Below are 21,174 nucleotides of genomic sequence, written 5' to 3' on the forward strand. Positions count from 1 at the left end.
AAAAAAAAATTGTACAGAATTTAATCTAGTAATTGTCTGTATTTTTGAGATGAGTTGTTTTCATTGATTGAGATTGTCGGACTGACTTCCTCATCTTGGTTGTTATTGTCACAACGTTTCGGCTGTTTTGCCCTCCGGCCTTCGTCAGGTGAACGGTTTGTTAGGAGTCTCGAACCCAACCCTTTATTATTATTACGGGGGTACCGTGTTCGGACTCCAGCTAGGCTTTGGGACATAGTTGCTGATTCTCTGTTTTTCAATGTTACTTTTTCACTGCCTTCGTTCAGGATTGAACTCAGCACCTTTGGGTAACTGTAAACTTTGATACAACGTCTAGGACCACTCGGCCATATGTCGTGGTCCTAGACGTTGTATCAAAGTTTACAGTTACCCAAAGGTGCTGAGTTCAATCCTGAACGAAGGCAGTGAAAAAGTAACATTGAAAAACAGAGAATCAGCAACTATGTCCCAAAGCCTAGCTGGAGTCCGAACACGGTACCCCCGTAATAATAATAAAGGGTTGGGTTCGAGACTCCTAACAAACCGTTCACCTGACGAAGGCCGGAGGGCAAAACGGCCGAAACGTTGTGACAATAACAACCAAGATGAGGAAGTCAATCCGACAATCTCAAAGAATTTAATCTATTTGAAATTTGCTTATTTTTTCTCGAGCAATCTTGAATAGCATCCCTGATCTCTGAGTAAGATTTAAGAATATATTCAGTAAATGATAAAAATGAACTCATTTGTTTTTTAGTGTATAAGTTTATTATTGTTAATGTATGCTTAGGCTAAAGCTGCAAAAGTAAGCATTTCAATGTCCAAGTTATTTGGTAGTCAAAGAAAAAGCACTTCTATTTTTTATTTATTTTTTTTCATGCATTCTTACTGACATGAAATGGGTAAAACTGATTCTTAAAACATTTACTTATCCTCAAAATAATAGCCACATTTTTTTTCTATGAAATTTTAATTCCAGAAAATCCTGTTCTTAAAATGCTAATCTCTTTCAGATCAAAAGCCATTTAATCAGTTGGAACCCAGAAATTGCAACACAACTTTGTTTATCCTCCGAAGACGACCATTCACCTGTCATTCAATTATGGGATCTTCGTTACGCCACATCACCTCTGCGTGTTTTTGAAAAACACCAAAGGTCAGCGATTTTTATCAGACAATCGTATTACTATTGATCTTTTGCCTTCTTTGCTTTTTCAACTTTAAAAAATTATCTCCAAAACCACCTCGACGTGAATACCCCCAACAAGCAGCTAAATACCACCCTTTCACAGTAGAGATCCCTAGGTGTAAAAAAACCTTCTGCTCCAATAGTTTCTTCCCCAGAACTGCTAGACTTTGGAACTCCTTTCCGGGATTCTACTTTCTCAACTGTACTGACATGCAGAAGTTCAAGTGTAATGTGAACAGACATTTTGCTACTCATCTCCCTTCATAATACCCTTGCAACTTATGTCCCCGATAGTAGCCCTCTACTTCAAAGTGACACTGTGCCTTGTTTGGGATGAAAATTGAATAAAAAAATGATCTTTTATTTTTCTTTCTCATCCATTCTTATTATTTATATTAAGAAGCAAAGTGAACGAAGCATACTTTTGCTAGATATGAGGACTTAATCAAAAGTATTGTGATCGAGTAAATATTGTGATGTAAATTAAATCTTAAAATTATCTCTTTGATAAAAAGACACTTTGTTAACTGGAAGATGTGTGATTGACATCCTTGTTTAAAAAAGTATAGACTAAAGTTAAAAAAAAATAACTTTTTATTTTTGATATGCAGTAATTAGAATTCTTAAATTTTAATTGAGAAATATTTTAAAAAGTTGAAATATTTTTTATGCTTTTTAATATTATTTTAAAATAATTTTTTTAATGTATTTTTCTTTTTTCCTTTGTAGAGGAATCTTAAGTCTTGCCTGGTGTCCTCAAGATCCGGACTTGTTATTGAGTTGTGGTAAAGACAACAAAATTCTTTGTTGGAATCCAAATACAACGATACAAGGAGGAGAAGTAAGTTTATTAGTTTGCTTATATGCCATCAAATAAGTTATTCAAGCAGTGAACATTTTTCTTTGAATTATAGTAAAATGAAAGATCAGATTTTGGAATAGACTCACAGGAGTCACTGAAACCAATTGCATAGGGATTAGACCTTCAATACAAAAAATGTATCGGCTGAATATCCATGGTTTTGATATTCAGCTGATAACTGTTGCTAGCATTAACATCACATCAATCAAGTGTTAGTAACCAACCTACATCAATTACTGAATCTGCAACCATTCCCATCTTCATTCCCCAATTGGTGCAAACACGTTAGTGGACAACTGAAAACTTGGGCAACTACCATCAAAATAAAATCAAGTTCTTGGTCACTATAGTGCAGTTCTGAGAATCCAAAAGTATATTCTCGGAAATGCTGTACAGATAAAGGAGGAAGCTGACTCAATGTTGTGAATGCTGCACCCAGAGAAGAAGAATGCCTTTGATCTAAAACATCAGCTCCAAAATCAATTGGTATTTATAGTTTCTATTTATTTGCCTCCTGAAGTAGACAATTAAACACAAGGCCAGCTTCTAAAATCCAGCTACCAAAAGAGACACTCTGAATTGGGTCCAAAATTAAAATTCCCTCAGTCTAGAAGGAGATCTCCCTCAATGACTAAGGACAGAAAATATGATCTGTTCTATCAGAACAGATATACTTTCTTTGCCAAGAAAAATCACATACTGTCAATAAACACAATTTTCTGTCACTTTTATTCGGATGGACACAATAGTATTGTAATCGTATTCCTCCTAACTAAAATTCTTAAGAATGATCATTCTTTTTTTTACCTCAATGTTTGAGGGAGAGAAGCCATTTTTATCAACTACAAGATTACAGAAGAAATTAGCTTTGCTTGTTTTCTTCTAGTGGAATTTTTCAATGTCACTTGAATATTCCTGTTTTCTAATTCTATTTTGTTGGATGAAAAATGCTGCTCAAGAAAAGTTTTTTGATTTGTAAAAAGACAATAGAACTATTTTCATTTAACTTTTATGATGTCATGGCCAGTAGCATCATTCCCAAATATCCAATGTTAAAATCTTTGGCCTGATATTCTCAGATATGAATTGAAAAAAAAGATGCTGCCAAGTTTGTTGCAAAGCAGGTAGAGTCCCTCTATTAAGTTAAAAATTTCTTACACCTGCCAGCATCGGGTATATCTCTATGATGACACCATTTACATCTTGTGCACCAACCACTAACAATTCTCTCTCTTGAAGAAAAAAGTTTTCTAACCCTAAACCAGTCACATCAGCACAGTGTTGCAACCCTGTGCTTGTTTTGCGAACATGTTCATCAATGTGCTCCGATGAACTTATTGCACTTGTGCCTCTTCAACATAAATGTCCTCAACCTACTAGACTAGCTTCTTTGCTTATCTTTAAAACCTTGAAAATTCTTTTTTGGTTCCCTGTTTCCCTGACTGTACCAACATGCAGAAATTTAAATGTAATTTGAACAAACACCTTTCGGATCAACTCTCCACATGGGTTTCTCCTATAAATTTAATCACTGTCACAGTAGCCACTTATGTTCCAGTGGCAATCTGTTTTGTTTGGGTTAAAAAATATATGTATCTTTTGGATAAAAAAAACAATTTAAAAGATTTGTGCCATTAAGAACTTTTAAAATGCATTTTTTGTTTATTTTATTTTTTTAAACGTGTATTGTTTCTGTTCAGGTTGTGTGCGAGATTGAAACGAGTAATCAATGGAGTTTTGATGTTCAGTGGTCGCCTCGAAATCCTGGAATTATTTCAAGTGCATCTTTTGATGGCCATGTTACTATCCACTCTCTTATGAGTGGAGAAAGTCCTTCTCCAGCAACAGATAAGGTACGGCTGATTGACTTTCTTCTTTACTCCCTTACTTCCCTTCTATGCTCTTCACTCTCTACTGAGTCATAAAAATCTCTGAAAAAACAAACATCAAGTAAAGCATGAGTTGTCTTCCCCTGTGAACACTATTACTTAACTATTGATCACAACTTTTGTTTGATAATGTGTATACTTCTAAATATTTATGAAAAGATGCGATTTTGAAGAGGCATTTTTCAGTACACTTTCAAGGGAGAAAATCAGTAGTTACTTTGAGATCAATGTTTTAGAGGAGGACCCCCCCCCCTCCCTCTACTCCTACAAAATTTAAAACAAAATCTGAGTAAATTTTCTGGATTCATTGTCTTATTTAATGAAAAAACAACTGCTAATGAATCAATTTACAAAAATCAGGAGACTAATGGATAATGCTCCCCCATATATATATATATATATATATATATATATATATATAGCCAAGACTGCTGCAAAGAAAAAGGCAGGCTCCCTTTACTAGGCTAGAAAACTTCTTACAATTGTCTGTATCCTATATCTTTACAAAACCACTATTCACTTGTGCATGGAGTACTTTTTCAAACGTAGGCTGGTGCACCAACCACACTAGTCTGTCTTGGACCGGGTACAGAAAAAAATATTTCTGACCTAAGAGGTCCTGCATGGTCTGTCTTTCTTGCATTGCAACAGAGTTGTGTCTGTATACTTGAACAAGTACTTCTGCGAAATACTCTAATAAACTTACTGCATTTATAACCCCTAAACAAAAATACTCCTGACACACCCGATGAGCTGCTATAACTCCTTCACTGTAGAGGTCATCAGGTGCAAGATTTTCTATCCTAATAGCTTCTTTCCTCTGACTACTTTCCTTTAAAATTCCCTTACTCTGTTCCCCAATAATACCAACATATACAAAATTAAGTGTAATGTGAACAAACAACTTACTTTGTATCATTTGGATTATTCTAACTACCGTTTTCATCGTAGATGTTATTCTTACAATGGCCTTGTAGCATAATGTAATAAAATACAAAGTATAATCAATTTTAAGTGACAGTCTTCTAGAGGTTGGAGGTTCAATCCTCAGTGTGGACGATACTCAGAATACAGTTATGAATAAATACTTTTACCCAGTCATGGCTGATGAAATGAGAGCAAGGATTCCATTCCAAATTCTGTAAAGAGTCCCAATTATGACAAGAAGAAGAAGATCGGAAACTAAATTGAATGAAATGCGAGAATAACATTAAAAACGGGAACAGTCATTTAAATAATCCGAATTATCAGTTTTTATTTTAAAAAATTTTGAACCCAACATCTTGCTACTCAAATACCTGTTCACATTGCTCCTCTATAAATCTTTCTTTAGTGCTAGTATGCCTTGTTTAAGGTGAATGACAATAAAAAAAAATTCTGACAAAAAAACCTATGAACTTATAATAGTTTTTTTATTTCCAAGATAAAACTTTTTATTTTTCTTCAATCATTTCAGATTGCTGATTCATTTAATGCCGATCCGTTTGGAGTTTCTCAGCCTAGTTCTCGTACTGCCTCCACAATAATTCCTTTACTGAAGCCACCAAAATGGTTACGAAAACCTGTTGGAGCTAATTTTGCTGTAAGTAATTTGGAATATAGAAAAAAAATTTTTTTTAAAATTAAATTCTTTTTAGAATTAAAAAATTTGGTGCTTTTTTTTTTTTTCTTTTAGTGGAAATAAATTAAAAGAACAAACTTTTCCTTTAAATTAAACTTCCAAGGGCAATAGCTCTATCAGACTAAATCATTATCTACTGCGTACTTTTAGAAATTCCTGAAACAAAAATTTTAAATGATTCATTCATAACCTTGTTGAAAATACAAAACAAAAACTTTAGCATTTATTCATATATATATAAACATTAATATTTTGATGGATATTTATTTCTTACTAGTTCTATGACTGATGAGGGGACATTTTTGTGTCTATATCTAATTTTGATATCAACACAAAAATATCCCCTCATCAGTCATTTCTTTTTTTTATTATCAGTTAAGATTACACCTTCACTTCTTTGCTTAAAATTTGTATACATGATTATTGACATGAGCCGAGTACACTTGTTCACTAAGAGATCAATTGTTTATATTTTCTCCACTAACTTTTGAATATGGAGAATTGGATATTTTTTGTTATCATTAACTAGTAAGAATACCCTATGTTTCCCAGGATCAAATGATCAGTGAATGTTCCATACTTCAAATATTTTTATTGTCATTAAAATCACTCCCTTTTCAATCAAATAGAATGTCTGCTCTAGTCAGAGACCTACTGTAGTGCACCAGAAGGAAACTTCACATGCCTCACCACAGTGACTTAGTCAGCAATATATTGTAATCTACAGACATGCCAGAAAAGAATAGACACTCATAGAAACATGTCAATAAACATAATTTATAGAACAAAATCCAAAATAAATGGTCACAAATTTAATAACTAATACTTGGTTTATATTCCCTTCTAGGTATGGCATTGACCAGTTGACAAATGTCATCTTAAGGAATTTCTTAGCATGTCTGATGCAATAATATGAAAAGTTCAGGCTTAGAAGATGACTTCTTTTTCTTTTTGCAAAGGTTTCAGTCTAATATGCCCCAAAAGTTTTCAATTGGGACTATCCAGGGACTGACGGCCATGGAAGTTTATTAATCCCATTTTGGCTCAACCAATGTTGTCGCCCTAGCAGTGTGACAAGGATCTCTATTTTTTATAAACAGGGAGTTAACTTGGTTCATTTTACCATTTAAGAATATTGGTAGGAGTCTTTCATTTAATATTGAAACATGTTTAGCAAGAATTGATGTTTCTTTTGCACTCCATTAGGTCTGAGCAAACATCATTCCAAAGTGCACCCCATACCATAACTGAGAAATCCCCATGTTTCAGCATTAGCTGCAGTATTTTTAAGTCAAACTCTTGCAAATAAATAATGCAAATCGTGTCTCATCAGAGAAAATGATATTGGTTCAAAAGGTCATGGGTCTCTCTACCATCTCACAAGCCCAATCTTTTCTGCGCTTGATATTGGCAGCATGAAGAAGAGGTTTCCTTCTCGCAGCTCTACCATAGTAACCCAGCTTGTGAAGATACCTGACAGCTGTTCTGGGACCGACACCAGCTTCTGTTGCAATGTCAGAGGCTTTGCACCAAGGATCCTCTTCAACATTTCTTTTCACAAGACACAAAGTTCTTTCATAGAGCCTTGATGTGTAGATATACATATATATGGACCGGGACATCGAAAAAATGGTAAGAGAGTGTCGAGGGTGTCAGCTAGCAGCAAAGGCACCACCTGTACAGATACAACCATGTCCGAAGACGGATGCATCAGGGATGCGGTTACACATTGCCTATGCAGGTCCGTTGAATGGACATTATTTCTTAGTGGTTGTCGCTAGCTTTACAAAATGGCCAGAAATGTTTAAGTATAAACATCCGACATCGACTAGTACTATAGATGCATTAAGACGTCTTTTCAGTTGTTCTGGAGTACCTAAAATTATTGTTAGGACAAAGAGTTTGAAGAATTCTGCAAGGCCCGATACATTGAACATTTAACAACTGCAATATACCATCCAAGGTCAAACGGCCTCGCAGAGAGATTTGTTGACACGTTCAAAGGAAACACCAAGGCATGGACACTGATGAGAAGAGTCTTAAAACTTTTTTGTCTGTATACAGGATCACTCCTAACCCAAACACAAATGCCGGTTTGTCACCAGCTGAACTAATGTTTGCATGGAAAATCAGATCCGTATTTGACAGGATTTTACCAAATGTAACTAAGACAACAGCAACGAGAGAAAATCATTCGATAAGGTTCTACAAACCTGGTGACAAAATATTCTTCATGAACTATAGGACTGGGAAAAGTTTTTGGGAGGAGGGGATGATTATGAAAAGAATTGGACACATGCTATATTCGGTAAGAAGTAAATTTGACTGTCGCAGGCATATAAATCAGCTAAGACCTCAACACACTGATGACTACAAACAGGCAGAAGATAATGAACTGCCCTTAGAGGTATTGTATGACTCTTTTAATATTCCTCTACCCATAGCACAACCTACTCCGAGAGTAGTATCTTCTACTCCAGGTCAGAGAATACAAGTTTCGCCACCAGCTCCACCCCTCAAACAGTGTTGAGGAGAAAAAGTACAAGGATGAAAAGAAAAGTTAACCGACTGAGCCCCAGACCTAAAAACAAATGGTGGCTTGAGGGGAGGTGTTATGTGGAGATAGGTAACCAACCTGGAACATTCTACATAAGGAGCAGTCACTGGATTCACTGGACCTTTTGAACGGAGACTTCTCCCTGAACGTTAACACTCTTTATTTGTCTCTATGTAAATACGTCAATAAACTTCTCTTTCAATATTCAAACCAGAGTGTATATTTATTTATTCCTTTCACGGAATACTTTGATTGTCCGTATAATAGGCCACCTTAGGACATATTAAAAAAGTATTGTTATATGGCATAAAGCAGAAAAAAAATTGTTTTTACTTGTTTTTAAGTAAAATTTTACTTTAATTTTAAATGTAAATTAATTCTTTTATTTATTTCTTTTCAGTTTGGTGGAAAATTAGTAAGTTTTGACTACACTGCCCCCAGCAATCCCCCAAATCAGAATCCAGCTGCTGGAACTCCGGCTCAACTACGTCAAGTTTATATCAGTCAAGTTACGACTGAAACCGAGATTATGTCTCGGTCCACTCAATTAGAGGAAGCCCTCAAAACTAATCAACTCTTTGAGTTTTGTAATATGAAAGCTGAAAACAGTTCAAATGTGATGGAGCAAAACATTTGGAATTTTCTCAGAGTGAGTTCTGACATTTGTTCATTTTTTTTTTTTTTTTTCTTACAAAATATTTGTCTTCTTACATAATTTTTTTTTCTTGTTACATAATATTTTTGTCTTAGTGCATATATGATAACTGTCTTTCTACATAGCAAGAAGCCAAGTTGGCCTAATAGAGGTCATTATAAACTATGGAATTTAGAGATATGAAGTTCAAATCCATTAGTTTTCTTTTGTCTTCCATTATGCATGTTGTAAAATTACTTACCTTCCGTCCCCACCCTCGGGGGTGGGGGTTAGTCAGCTTTGAGCAAAATAGCAAGCTGTGTTCAAATAAGTGTATCTGCATATACTGACCTGGATTTTTGTAAGACTTTGCTTGGGTTCAATTGGCTGCTGACGTAAACTGCCAAAGTATGCTGAGCACTGACCAACTTGATCAGCCAATGAAAATGCGCCATTGGAACTGGGAGCAGACAACTTTTAATAAATTAGAAAAAAAAAAAAATTGTTTTATATTCGCACCTGAAAATGGCAGACATGGCAGACTCTAAAATGAATCTATATATGTTGGAGAAAATGATAGACGCCTGAGCAAATGGTAATTTATTGCTAAGAAAGCTGCTAGTCTCTGAATTGAGGTGCAAGACATGTACACGGAACTGTTTGCTTAAGAGAAGAGCATATGTGAACGATGGCTCTGCTTATAGATGCACTAATGGTCAATGCAAAGAGTGGGTCTCTTTGCATACTGGAACATCTTTTTAATTTTTATTTATTTATTTTTTTTTGAGATTTAAATTAGAAATCTTAAATTTTGAAAATCATTTGTAGGCACATGACATGACCACCACAAAAATCTTCAGAGAGAATGTGGAATGGGTTCAGAGCATAGGGATTGACTGGAGGAACTTCATTAAAGACCATTTGTCAGGGTTATTTCCTTAGGAATCCCCGGTAGATCAGAGGCACAGGGCATATGGTGGAAATCAACGAGTCTGTTTAACAGAAGAAAGCACAATTTTGGGAGACTCGTCAAACCGTTCTGGATCTTTGTAAGATATGATACCACTAACAAGAAGGGCTTTTTGGTGTCTGTACCAAATCACAATGCTGAAATTTTCTTTCCTATGATATAAAAATATATTCTGCAGGGGACCACGGTCGTATCCAAAGGCATGCAACAATGTTGGAGGAGAAGGGTTCCACTACCTGACAGTTAACCATAATTTGAATTTTGTAGACCCTGTGACGAAGAAATATAAGCTACTTAGTTGGAGAGCTTCCTTCCACTCTGATATCTACAATCAAATTGACTGAAAATATTCTTAAAGAAATATTCTGTTTTTTAGTAGGTTTCTCTCCAACAAAGAAACAGCTATAAAAAAAACATTGTTATACTAAAAAAAACTAAAGTTTTCCAACAAATTCATTCATCTTTTGTACAAAAAAATAAACAAAATTTTTCAACTTTTTCTTGAAAAAAAAAACAAAACAAAAAAAAAACAAACAGTAGCAACTTAAAATCACATATTTATATAATAGTTAAGTTTAAAAGAAATTTTTTGTAAAATATTGATTAAACTTAGTTTTTGTAATTATTTTATTTATTGTATTTCCATTTTATTTTAATTGTTCTTAGTATTCAATGAATGTTTTGTTTTCTGGCATCGGTTTTACTTTGGCATATTCTGATCGTTTACATCGGCTCTCAATTGAACCCGAGCCGTCATAGAAATTTGGGTCAGTATGTACAGATGTACCGTGTAGATATTGTTTCAACATTGGATTATTACTCCATAAATGTTGATCTGCTATAAGATTGATAACCAAATTTATTTTTAGTAGAATTCCACTTTTAAAAAAAAATGGAATTCTTCTAAAATTACTAAAGCCTCCCATGGATGTGAGTTCTTCGCTGTTTTGTCAAAAAGGTGATTACTGCCAAGTTGCTAGAACCTTACTTCCTTATTTTTTTTTGTCACTATTTAGCTGGATTTTATTTTTCTTTCTTTATCCTGCTTTATATTTCTTTCTCTTTTCCTGTTTTTTTCTCTCTTTCGCTGTTTTATCTTGACTTCCTTTTCCCTCTTATGACAGTTCTCTCTAAAAACTTGAGATATTAATTTTGCCATTATGGCTAAACCTTCAAATAATTCATGAAGAGTGTGTAATGTTAAGTGAATTTTTGTTGATAGAAGAATGACTTCCTGTCTCCTTTCTGTGTATGTGCATTTGATGTCCTTCTCTTGACTTTCTTAATTGAAGTTAATTGGAGTTGTTTAGGAAAACCAAACCAAAACAAAATAAGAAAATTTGATAAATTTATTTACGGCAGACTATTATCCTCATCTTTCTTGTTTCACAATGTTTTGGCCTTCGTCAGGAATAGTTGGCTGAAACGTTGTGAAACAACAATTAAGAAAGATAATAGTCCGCAATAGATAAATAAATTAATAATACTCATCTGAATAATGAATTCCAATTAAATAATATGAGAAAATTTGACTTTTGAACTTTGTATATATGTAAATTTATGTGTTTAGTTTTATCACGATTGACAGCATTTTTCAAATTATTTTAAATGTATTTTTCTATTTATCACTAGCACATCATCCAAATTTTTATTTTCTTTTTGCACTGTTCTTTCCCCACACACACATGGATGGAGGGTTATTGTTGGAAAATCCATCCTGATTTCAACTTTATTTACCATTGGTTACTTCGATTCTTGCAAAAAAAAAAAAAGGTTTTGGGTTATGCTTAAATATAGCCATGTCTTGATATTCGTTCTTATTCTTCAGACAAATTTTGAGAATGAACCCCGACCAAAGTTTCTGCAATTGCTTGGTTATGATAAAAGTGAATTATCTCAAAAGGTAAGTTTTCAAAGCAATTTTTCTTTACTTTATATTTGGTAATGTGGATTTATTAATTTTTAGATTGCATGTAAAGTTTTACCTGGAAATTGTTTAATCTGAATAATTTAATCTACCAAGTATTATTTTTGTAATGCCCTTATCTCAGGAATGGGTTTTTTATGTACATGCAATTTTCAGGATTTCTATTCTCACATACTAGCATTAAGATTTTAAAATATAAACTTCTGACTCAAGTGGGATTTATCAGACCAAGTAGTTGATGAATTATATCATCTTGTATTTTGATGATTTATATTGCTTTTCAAATCTAGTTCCAAATAAAGAGCATACCCAAACTTATAATTACTTCTAGCTGTTTCAAGGCAGTGTTTATTCTAAATTATATAATGAATTATTTTTAAAACCAAAACTCTCTTTAGAACAAAGTTTTTGTAGGTGTCCAACAAAAAACACAAACGCCTCCAAATTTCAACGACGAAACAAAATTCACAAAAGATCCACTGCATTTATTCCAATGAATATATATTTGTAAGTTAATGACGGATCTTCATAGTTAACTCATAGTGAGTTTTCTATATGATCTAATTTAATTTCTGAATCAGAAATTCTGATGAATTTGAAAGTATGTGTTTGTGTATATATGTATTATATTTGATCTTCTTTATTAAATTTATTTTGTTCTGAATGTTTCAGAAATGCTTAGGTTGTGTTTGAAGCATGACAATGTAATTTTAGATTGCCGATTCATTACAACATTGATCTCTTCAAGCTGGTTATAAAAAACTGTGGTTATCCAATCAGCTTGTGAATTACATGAATAAAATTACAGGGTTGAACAGTAGACAAATGAGCAAAATCCTTTTTAAATTCACAACAAACTACATTGCCTGAGGTAACTATACAGATTGTACTAATGAGAAAGATTTTATTAAAGAAAGGGTCCCAAATCCTGCTTTAGAAATGTTCAGTTTTGTCTTAGATTCTCCATGGATGTAGAGATAGAAAAACCTGAGGTTATCAAGACAGTCACTTCCTGAATTTTTACAAGTGCTCCTTTATCTGGGTTGCAACCCTAATATTGCTAGATTCCACACCGATCTACATTGGGTGGCCCTGACAGGAACTAAGTTTTAGACAATATAGCTGACACTACCATGTTGTCACCACACTGCCATGGTTAGGAGGGGCTGAACTTTTGAGCAAAAGTAAGTGGGTTGTGATAGACATTGGAATTGCTCGTAGGAAAGCTGGCTCAACTGATGATAGCCGTTACAAATACAAGTAAAGATTGTTGGAATAATTTTAATACAGTAAGTCCTTGAAAGGAGTGTAAAACTCTTTAGTTAAAATCTTTTACTTCTGATTTTAAGATTTAACGTAGAGTTAGAACAAAGGCATCTCTATCTTACCCTTTATGTGTTAAATATGTATGGGCCCCTCCATCTCAAGTGTAGGGACAGAACCCACTCAAATATATATCAACCGATTTTAATGACACTTAAACCATATATATATGACAGTAATTCAGAAAGTTTCCCAACATTTCAGCCTTTTCCGACTGTTGGGAGGGGGTGGGTGACAACAGGGAGGAGAAGAGCTGTAAAATCAAAGAACTAATATGGTGTTATGAGCATAGTGAAAAAGTACAGAGTGGTGACTTTTTGTTCAGTCCCAAGTAATGTCAGGTCTTTCTGCTAATAGATTTTAAAACAAGTATTGATTGTAGATCTCAACATAAAATGAGTTTTTTTGTATGGTGGTCATTTTATTGACAGCACTCAAGTATTTCTGGAGTCTGACCATTGAAGGTGTTGAATTATTATTTTTAGTTTTGGTTTTAATGAGATTTAAATTAAGGAGTAACACATGAATGATAGCTTCTCTAAAGGTTTCTACAATGGAACTCTATAAAATTAGAACTTTTCTAACCTCACAGAACAGATGCTGCTAGTCTTTCTCCACCGTATCATTATGTGCTTGATAGGTCTTACCAGGCTTCAATTTCTTCTTCCCTAGCTACACCCACTATAAAGAATTTTCCTTTCTTCCATATACCTAAAATTAAACAAGCCTTCCATGAATAAAATTTATTTCTAAGAACTTCCCATCTGTGGAACACAATTCTACAAGGCTACTTCTCAGCTGACTACAACATATTCATTTTCAAGTCCAACATCAACAAATTCTTAAAGGACGGTCTGCCCAAATAATCAAATTCGACTCATTTCACTCATCATTTCCAATTCTCTTAATGTGTTGTTCGTTGCCAACTGACAATTTCAATCACCCTTATCTTCAAGTGGCTTTTCGACCTTAATAAGTGGTGATATGTTAGTAAAAAAAAAAAAAAGCCCATGACTTCAGTTATGTAATTTTTCATTTCAACACGTTTCCTACAATCTATTTTTTTTTTGTTTATATTCAAATGATTAACTCCAAAAATTGGCTGCCAAATTTTAATAATTTTATCTGATTAATCCACAATATTTTAATTTATCTGATTCATGAAGATTTTACAATTAAATTTTTTTATTTTGTAAATACGAATTTATTTTATTTTTGCAAACTAAATTGTATTTTTTTAAAAACAATTTAGCAATATTCTATTCTAAATATGTGAATTCTGATTGATTTGTAATATATTTTCATAAACACTGCTTGATTCTATGTTTCTAATAAAACAAAACATACCATCTCTTAATCATACTTTTAACTTAAGTCCCGGTGATAACATTTTTAATAAACAATGTTTGATTTTATTATTTGTTAATTACTTAATTAATATATTCTAAATGAAAAAACAAAAAACAAAAAAAAAAATGAAATCTGCAAAAAAAATGAAATCTGCAAAAATCAGAAAGCAAATTATTATTTGCAAAATAATCAGCAGAAATATATTTAAACTTTCGCTAGTTAGCACATCAAACAAAACTTTGGCAGCCATTTTTGGAGCCAAATATGTCAATATAATCATGTTTTTCTCATTTGTTCCAGGTTGTATACAAACATGGTTTCTCATGTTAAAACTTTTTTTCTTTTTTAAGGTTGTAAATCATGTCAACTCAAAAACAGCTGCTTCTGGAGATAGAGCAAAACCAGACCAATCTGTTCAACCTAAATTTGATGGCGTTACCGAAAGTTATGAGTTTGTTTCAGGTGACAAAGCCTTTTTAACTGATGAACCAAGAATTATTAATGATGATTTTGGATTTGATTCTGGTCCAATTGGTGGCAATGAAGGAATAATTGCAAAAGAAGCAATTGCTGAAGACCATGGCATCAATGCTGCTGAGCTGGCTGAAAAAATGTCTCAGTTGAATGCAACTGTAAGTAAATTGCAAATAATTTTCGTTTATTTACTAAAATTCTCATTCTTTCAATGTGACTATACCATGAAAGCTTCCTGTTCTGCACACATCTCTCTATATTTCTTGAGGTCATCATCTATAAACCTGTCTTTATGACTCACAGGTTTTATCAACTTCTATTATATTGTCCAGAAACTAATGGTGATTTTTAGGGCAAAATTAAAAAAAAGATGGCAAGTTTAATTGAATGAACTTTTGCCAAATTCATCTTTTGAGTTAACATTTGTTTTACATGCTGATTTTTGTTGGACAATTTAAAAACATTCCTAAAATAACCTGTCTCTGGCCAGGTCTTTCTCGTCCATCCTTATTTTCTTCCATGTTTTTGTTGGCCTTCCCCTTGTAAACTGAACATACTATCTCAACTATTCAACATCTACTAACTCAAGAACTCTCATCCATTCTTACAATGTGAAGATCTGTTCAGCACATATCTATACTCTCCAAATTTAATCTTGAGGTTATCAAATCTATGCTTATGTGTCACTTTCATTAAATGATTTTACCACAAATCCACAAACAACAAGGTAGACACTATTGGATTCTGCCAAACAATGTGGCCATTGCTGACTTCATAGTCCCAGCCATTTAAAATTCTTTTATCAAAGTTTTTACAAACACATGCACACTCATTTTTATTTCTAAAGATGATAATCCAAAATAAAATGATAAATAACTAAAGGTCAATTCATTAAAATGGTAATGTTTTAAAAGTATCTTATTTTCAATTATTTCAAATATTTCTCTTGATGAGTAAATTACATTTGCTAATTTATGATTTAAGCGCAATTACATTTAATTGCGCTTCTGAAAATTTATGTACAAATCTTGAAAGAAAATATTTTTCAAATTTGAAAAAAGAAAATGTGTATATCCTTAATTTGTATTCTTTAGATTATTCTGACTATTGTTCTCATCTGTTATTCTCACACCGTTTTGCTTGATCTGAATTTTGCAATCTGCAAAATTTCAAACAAAAATTTCTTGCTTAATCCAAGGAAGTAGCTTGTTTTTATTATCGGCCATAACCTGGTAGAAGCTTAAAGTAATTAATTTTATTACTATAGTACTGTTTTTACTTGCAATCTCCAGAAGACTCTTAGAACTGATATTAACACTTTTATCTGCTGTGCCATGGATCCTTGCGAAGAAGGTTGGGAGTTACATTGACTTAAATGTTGTGAGAATAACAGTCTGAATTATCCAAATAATATTATCAATCCTTATCTCCAAACTTCTGAAACTTTGGTAAATTCCTTCACATCTTTTCTATCCTCGTTCAAAGGCCATTTTCCCCCCTTTATTCCCTGTTACAAAATGATGCACTTTTTTCATTCCAGGATCCTGTGATTAATGACAATTTACCTAACAGTGGTTCACCAAGTGTTGGCTCCAAGGTAATTCTTCCCTGGACTAATAATTTCACTTATATAGCAAGGTGATCTTTCTTTATGGTTTTACTAAGGGGAATTAAAATTGGAGCTTTTACTAAAATGGATGGTTTGATCTGGACAATAGTTATTTAAGATCGAGGCATTGAACCAAATATCTGGCCAGATAGGAACTGGATTAGGTCTGAATTTCTGAATGTACTTATATGTATAAAATATCTTCTATATATGCAAAAGTCAATGTTTGTTTGTTATAGAAGTTATGTTAACAAAAGATTCAAATAAGTTTCATTAAAGTTTTCAAGGAATCTAAATAGACCATCAAAATTTTGTTTTGATTTCAATCTGAAGTTACCAGAGACAATGATTGGTTAAGTTCATAAAGTAACTGAAATATGTTAGAAAATAAAAAAAATATTTTTAATAAATTTTCTTTATTTCATGGAAAAAGTAAAATCAAACAAAGAATGAAAATTTATTGATATTTTTAAGATTTAAAATAATTTAAATTCATTTAGATTCATTTGTTATTTTACAAATGCCTGTAAGAAATAGTTTTTGTTTTTTAACTAATATTTTTTTGTTTACTTGACTTCAAATTACAAATTTCGGTACTTGTACAATTTAGTCAAGACATTAAAAAATGAAAATATCGAAAAAAGGTTATATTGTACGTATCCGTTATGAAACCAAGTTCTCCAAAAAAAATTTCACTTAATTTCATCAAGTAGTTTTTTTTTTTTTTTTTTTCTTTTACAGCGAAAAAACAATTTGTTATGATACCGAGCAAAAGGTTCGATTTTTAGGAAGAAAAGCTAGAATTAAAGATGGGAAGGGAGTGTCGGTGCTTTACATTGAGTTATCTCCTCGTGGCATGTTGTTCAGCTTCAGCAAATTTTACAATGGCTGACTTCAACGCACTCTCATAAGAACGTGTTTTTCCGCTGTAAAAAAAAAACTACTTGATCAAATTAAATGAATTTTTTTTTCAGAGATCTTCAGTCCAAAACCGATACGTACAATATAACCTTTTTTCAATATTTTCATTTTTTAATGTCTTGACTAAACTGTACAAGTGCCCAAATTTCATTTAAAAGTTTTTTCACAAAATAATAATGTAGTTGTAGTTTTCATGAATGTGTTTATCATTTTAGGAAGACAGAAATTTATCAACAATTTTTGTACATGCAATTTATCTGTCACTTTTTAAGATTGTCAACGTTTTTTATCTTTTGGAAACTAGTTTATAAATGGCAACTATTTTAACTGCTTAGAGATATATATATACAAGCTAAAATATTTTTATGTACATTTGACAAAAATTCTTACAAATATTATAAACATAAATACAATCTTTTCTATTGAGATAAAAAGGGAGAAATATCAATTATATTTGTGCATTTTTTATCTGTTTGTCACTCATAGTTTATAAAGCTACTTGCCAAAATTGCACCAAAATATAGCATGAAGTACCCTTGGCATGATAGTTATTTGTGTGTGTATGGAGCACCTAATTTTCCATTAAGGATCCATAACAAATTGAATGTTGAAAAGGCTCAAAATGATGCTACTTGCATTACTACTAATAATCACTCTTAAAACATGTCATGGCTCATGAAGAGAAAGAATAAGAATGCCAACATGTGCATTCGGAACAAGAACAGATCTGAAAGATGAAGGAAACACCTGAAATTTACAATGCACTGATACTTTTATTATATATGCAGATGATATCGGCAATGATACTTTTATTATATATGCAGATGATATCGGCAAGGATTTGAAATGTTTAAGAAACATCCTTGGAGTAACATTATGAGATTGACAATAAGGATATCAGAAAGAAGTTTAGCGTTAATAGATCAATGATTTTTTTTTTTTTTTTTTTTTTGAAAGACTCCAGTTATGTAAAGAAAACATTAAGATTTCATTGAAGAAAAATAAAAAAATTAAAAGGACAACCACTAAAGGTTGACTAGACCTGGATTGAAACTGGTATGCTGCTGCTGCTGACAACTGAAAGATTGACACAAGACTGTGATAAGTGGCAGAATTTTATTTTCAAGCATGTGGTGAAGCTATCTAGACTATGCACAGTTAATAATCAAATGAAATACTACAAAATTATTGAATAGAATTCCACCAAATTTAGTATAAAGTATCCTTTAGATTGTTGGCAAGGTGAGATGAGAGCTAGTGTAGAGAATTGCACCAAACTTGGCATGAAGAAACCATGAAACATCAAAATTACATGACTACTGTTGCTATTAACTAAAATTTTCCTACCCCACCCAACACTTGACCCTGTAAAAATTTTGAATGGAATTGATCTGAATGTAGCATGGAGTTTTCATAGGATACTGGTTGTGTCATGGAGGATGGCAAATAACATACTCCTCCTCCTACTACTACTACTAATAATTATAAACACTTATTGGCTTAGAAAGAATTTATTAGAATTGCACCAAATTTGGCATGAAGTAACCTTTAGTATACTGATTGTGTCAGTGAGGATCAAAATATTATCTTGTTTCTTGTTAGAAAGTTTTATTACTTTATTATACAGGGAGAAGCAGGTTCTAGTGTGATTGCAAGCATTAAGAGTAGATGAAGTAAGTTCATAGAACTTCTGTCATTACTAATCAGCAGAGTGTTACAACTATTGATCAAGGGAAGAGTCTATCAGGCGTGTGTATACAGCGTGATGATGTATGGAAGTAAAATCTGTCCGGTGAGGAAATGCATTGTATGGAGAGAAATAAAGACGTGTGTAATGTGATTGTAAAAGATAATAGGGTTAGATCTGAAAATCTCGGAACAAGATTAAATCTGGACAGTGTAGAGAAATGTGTAAACACAAGACTTTGATGGTATGACCATCTTAAGTTGATGTAGTTGAGGATTCTCTCGTGAATAATGACTAGAGTATTGCAATAGTCTTAAGTGACAGTCTTACTTGGGAATTGAATGCTCAATTGTCAGTATGGATGATACGAAAAATACAATTATGAGTTACTTGAGACTTCTACTCAGTTTTGGCTGATGAAACAAGAACAAGCCCTAACCGCTGGATTAAGTAAAGGGTTTCACTTGAAATTGTTTGACAGAAAGATTTAAAACTTTGACAATAGATGCCTGAAGAAAAATTGGAGGTTATATCAACCAAAACATTGTAAGAACAATAGTAATACAAATCCATGCATACTGACGTCTATTAACTGTGGTAGCATTTATAGAAATGTTTTTTTTCTTTCTCTTTGTGGCTAGAATAATGGAAGCAACAATATCATATTCTTCAGATTTGCTTTGCTTTTACAGGAAGTACATTTAAATGAACTGCAACTTCTCCTTTCAACCTGATAGGTTTATGATCACTTTGAAGTATGTTTATTCACATTAATACCAAATACTCAGGAGAGCAAACATTATACCTGCTTTGATTGGTAAATTTTATATAAGAATATTCTTTTATATTTTATGTAGATTCTCTAACCTTTTTGCTATTGAGAACATGCACATTGCACTCACGGACACCGAGTTTTATATTTAACAAATTCCTTCTGTTCACACTTTTTTTTATTATTTGTCATTACCTGGTGTTAAATAATACACTAATACTAAGTAATGGATTCACTCCCTCCAAAATGAATGGGTGCAATAAACCTGATGGCAAAAGCTTAGATACTGATTTTTTAGATATTTCGTCTGATCTACTACCATATCATCAGCTTTTTATACAGTGTGTTTTAGAGGCAGCTTATATTGAAGTTTTAGAGGCAGCGTATATTAAATTTTTAGAGGCAGCGTATATTAAATTTTTAGAGGCAGCGTATATTAAATTTTTAGAGGCAGCGTATATTAAATTTTTAGAGGCAGCGTATATTAAATTTTTAGAGGCAGCGTATATTAAATTTTTAGAGGCAGCGTATATTAAATTAAAATAAATTGCAGAAAAATATTTTTATTACACAAATATATTTATTCCAAAAATTAATTTTTGGCATTTATAATTTAAACACAATTTCAGGCATATCACCCAATCTAAAGGTCTAATTTTCACAAAGTCTACGCAATAATTTAGGCGTCAAATGTTTTCTATCAAGTGGTCCGTTGTGTCTGGTTTATCAATGTGGATATCAGACTTTATATATCCTCAAAGGAAATAATCTAATGTGTCTAAATTGCACAAATGAGGTGGCCAGTTGACAAGTTTCTCTCAATAGATTGATTGTATCATTTGTAATTAGCAAACGCTGCTTGAGTGTCAGTCCCTTCATGATGAATTGCCATACAAAGCTGAACTCAAAATAACCGATAGTTGCCAAATCTGCAATTAAAGAAAATAGTTGCTGATCTAGAGATTCACTTTTCAAAACTCTATACAATAAATTAGGCTGTACTTTGGCAATAATGCATAAAAATGTTGTCTTCCAAGTGGTCTATTGTGTCTAGTTTATAGTCTACCCCATTGCCACTGAGATGTAAGAAGTTCCTGTAAATTTAGAGCCATATCCATAGGGACATCCTAAGTGGGGAGTTGTGCAGCCAAATGTTTATTCATTTAAACTTTTGCATTTTGATATCCTAAGAGAAGCAGGTTGAGGGTAGGGTTGGAGTAGCAAGCTTTCTGGCATTTAGGGACCTTAACAGTGAATGAATGGGATTTAACCGATTGGTTGGTAGTATTTATGTCAAGGGGGCATCAGGGCAGCAAGTTTATCAGAACATTCCATTGAAGTACTTGTAAAACCAGCACATGAATGTAACAGTGTGACAATAGGACAGGG

General features: G+C 32.8%; 1 protein-coding gene across 1 annotated transcript in view; it reads left to right on the forward strand.

The window, feature by feature from the left end:
- The window catches only part of LOC145265441 (protein transport protein Sec31A-like), a gene marked incomplete in the record, with an annotated part of 154,076 nt that overhangs the window by 63,289 nt on the left and 69,613 nt on the right, over positions 1–21,174 (forward strand). The window contains 8 exon segments of the mRNA XM_080121287.1: positions 1,014–1,156; positions 1,919–2,030; positions 3,752–3,904; positions 5,397–5,522; positions 8,519–8,767; positions 11,551–11,625; positions 14,673–14,954; positions 16,337–16,393. Of these exon segments, the coding sequence (XP_079977413.1) occupies positions 1,014–1,156; positions 1,919–2,030; positions 3,752–3,904; positions 5,397–5,522; positions 8,519–8,767; positions 11,551–11,625; positions 14,673–14,954; positions 16,337–16,393 (1,197 nt within the window).

This window comes from Euprymna scolopes, chromosome 40 (genome assembly GCF_053919585.1).
Source record: "Euprymna scolopes isolate OS-2025 chromosome 40, ASM5391958v1, whole genome shotgun sequence".
Taxonomy (NCBI): Eukaryota; Metazoa; Mollusca; class Cephalopoda; order Sepiida; family Sepiolidae; genus Euprymna; species Euprymna scolopes.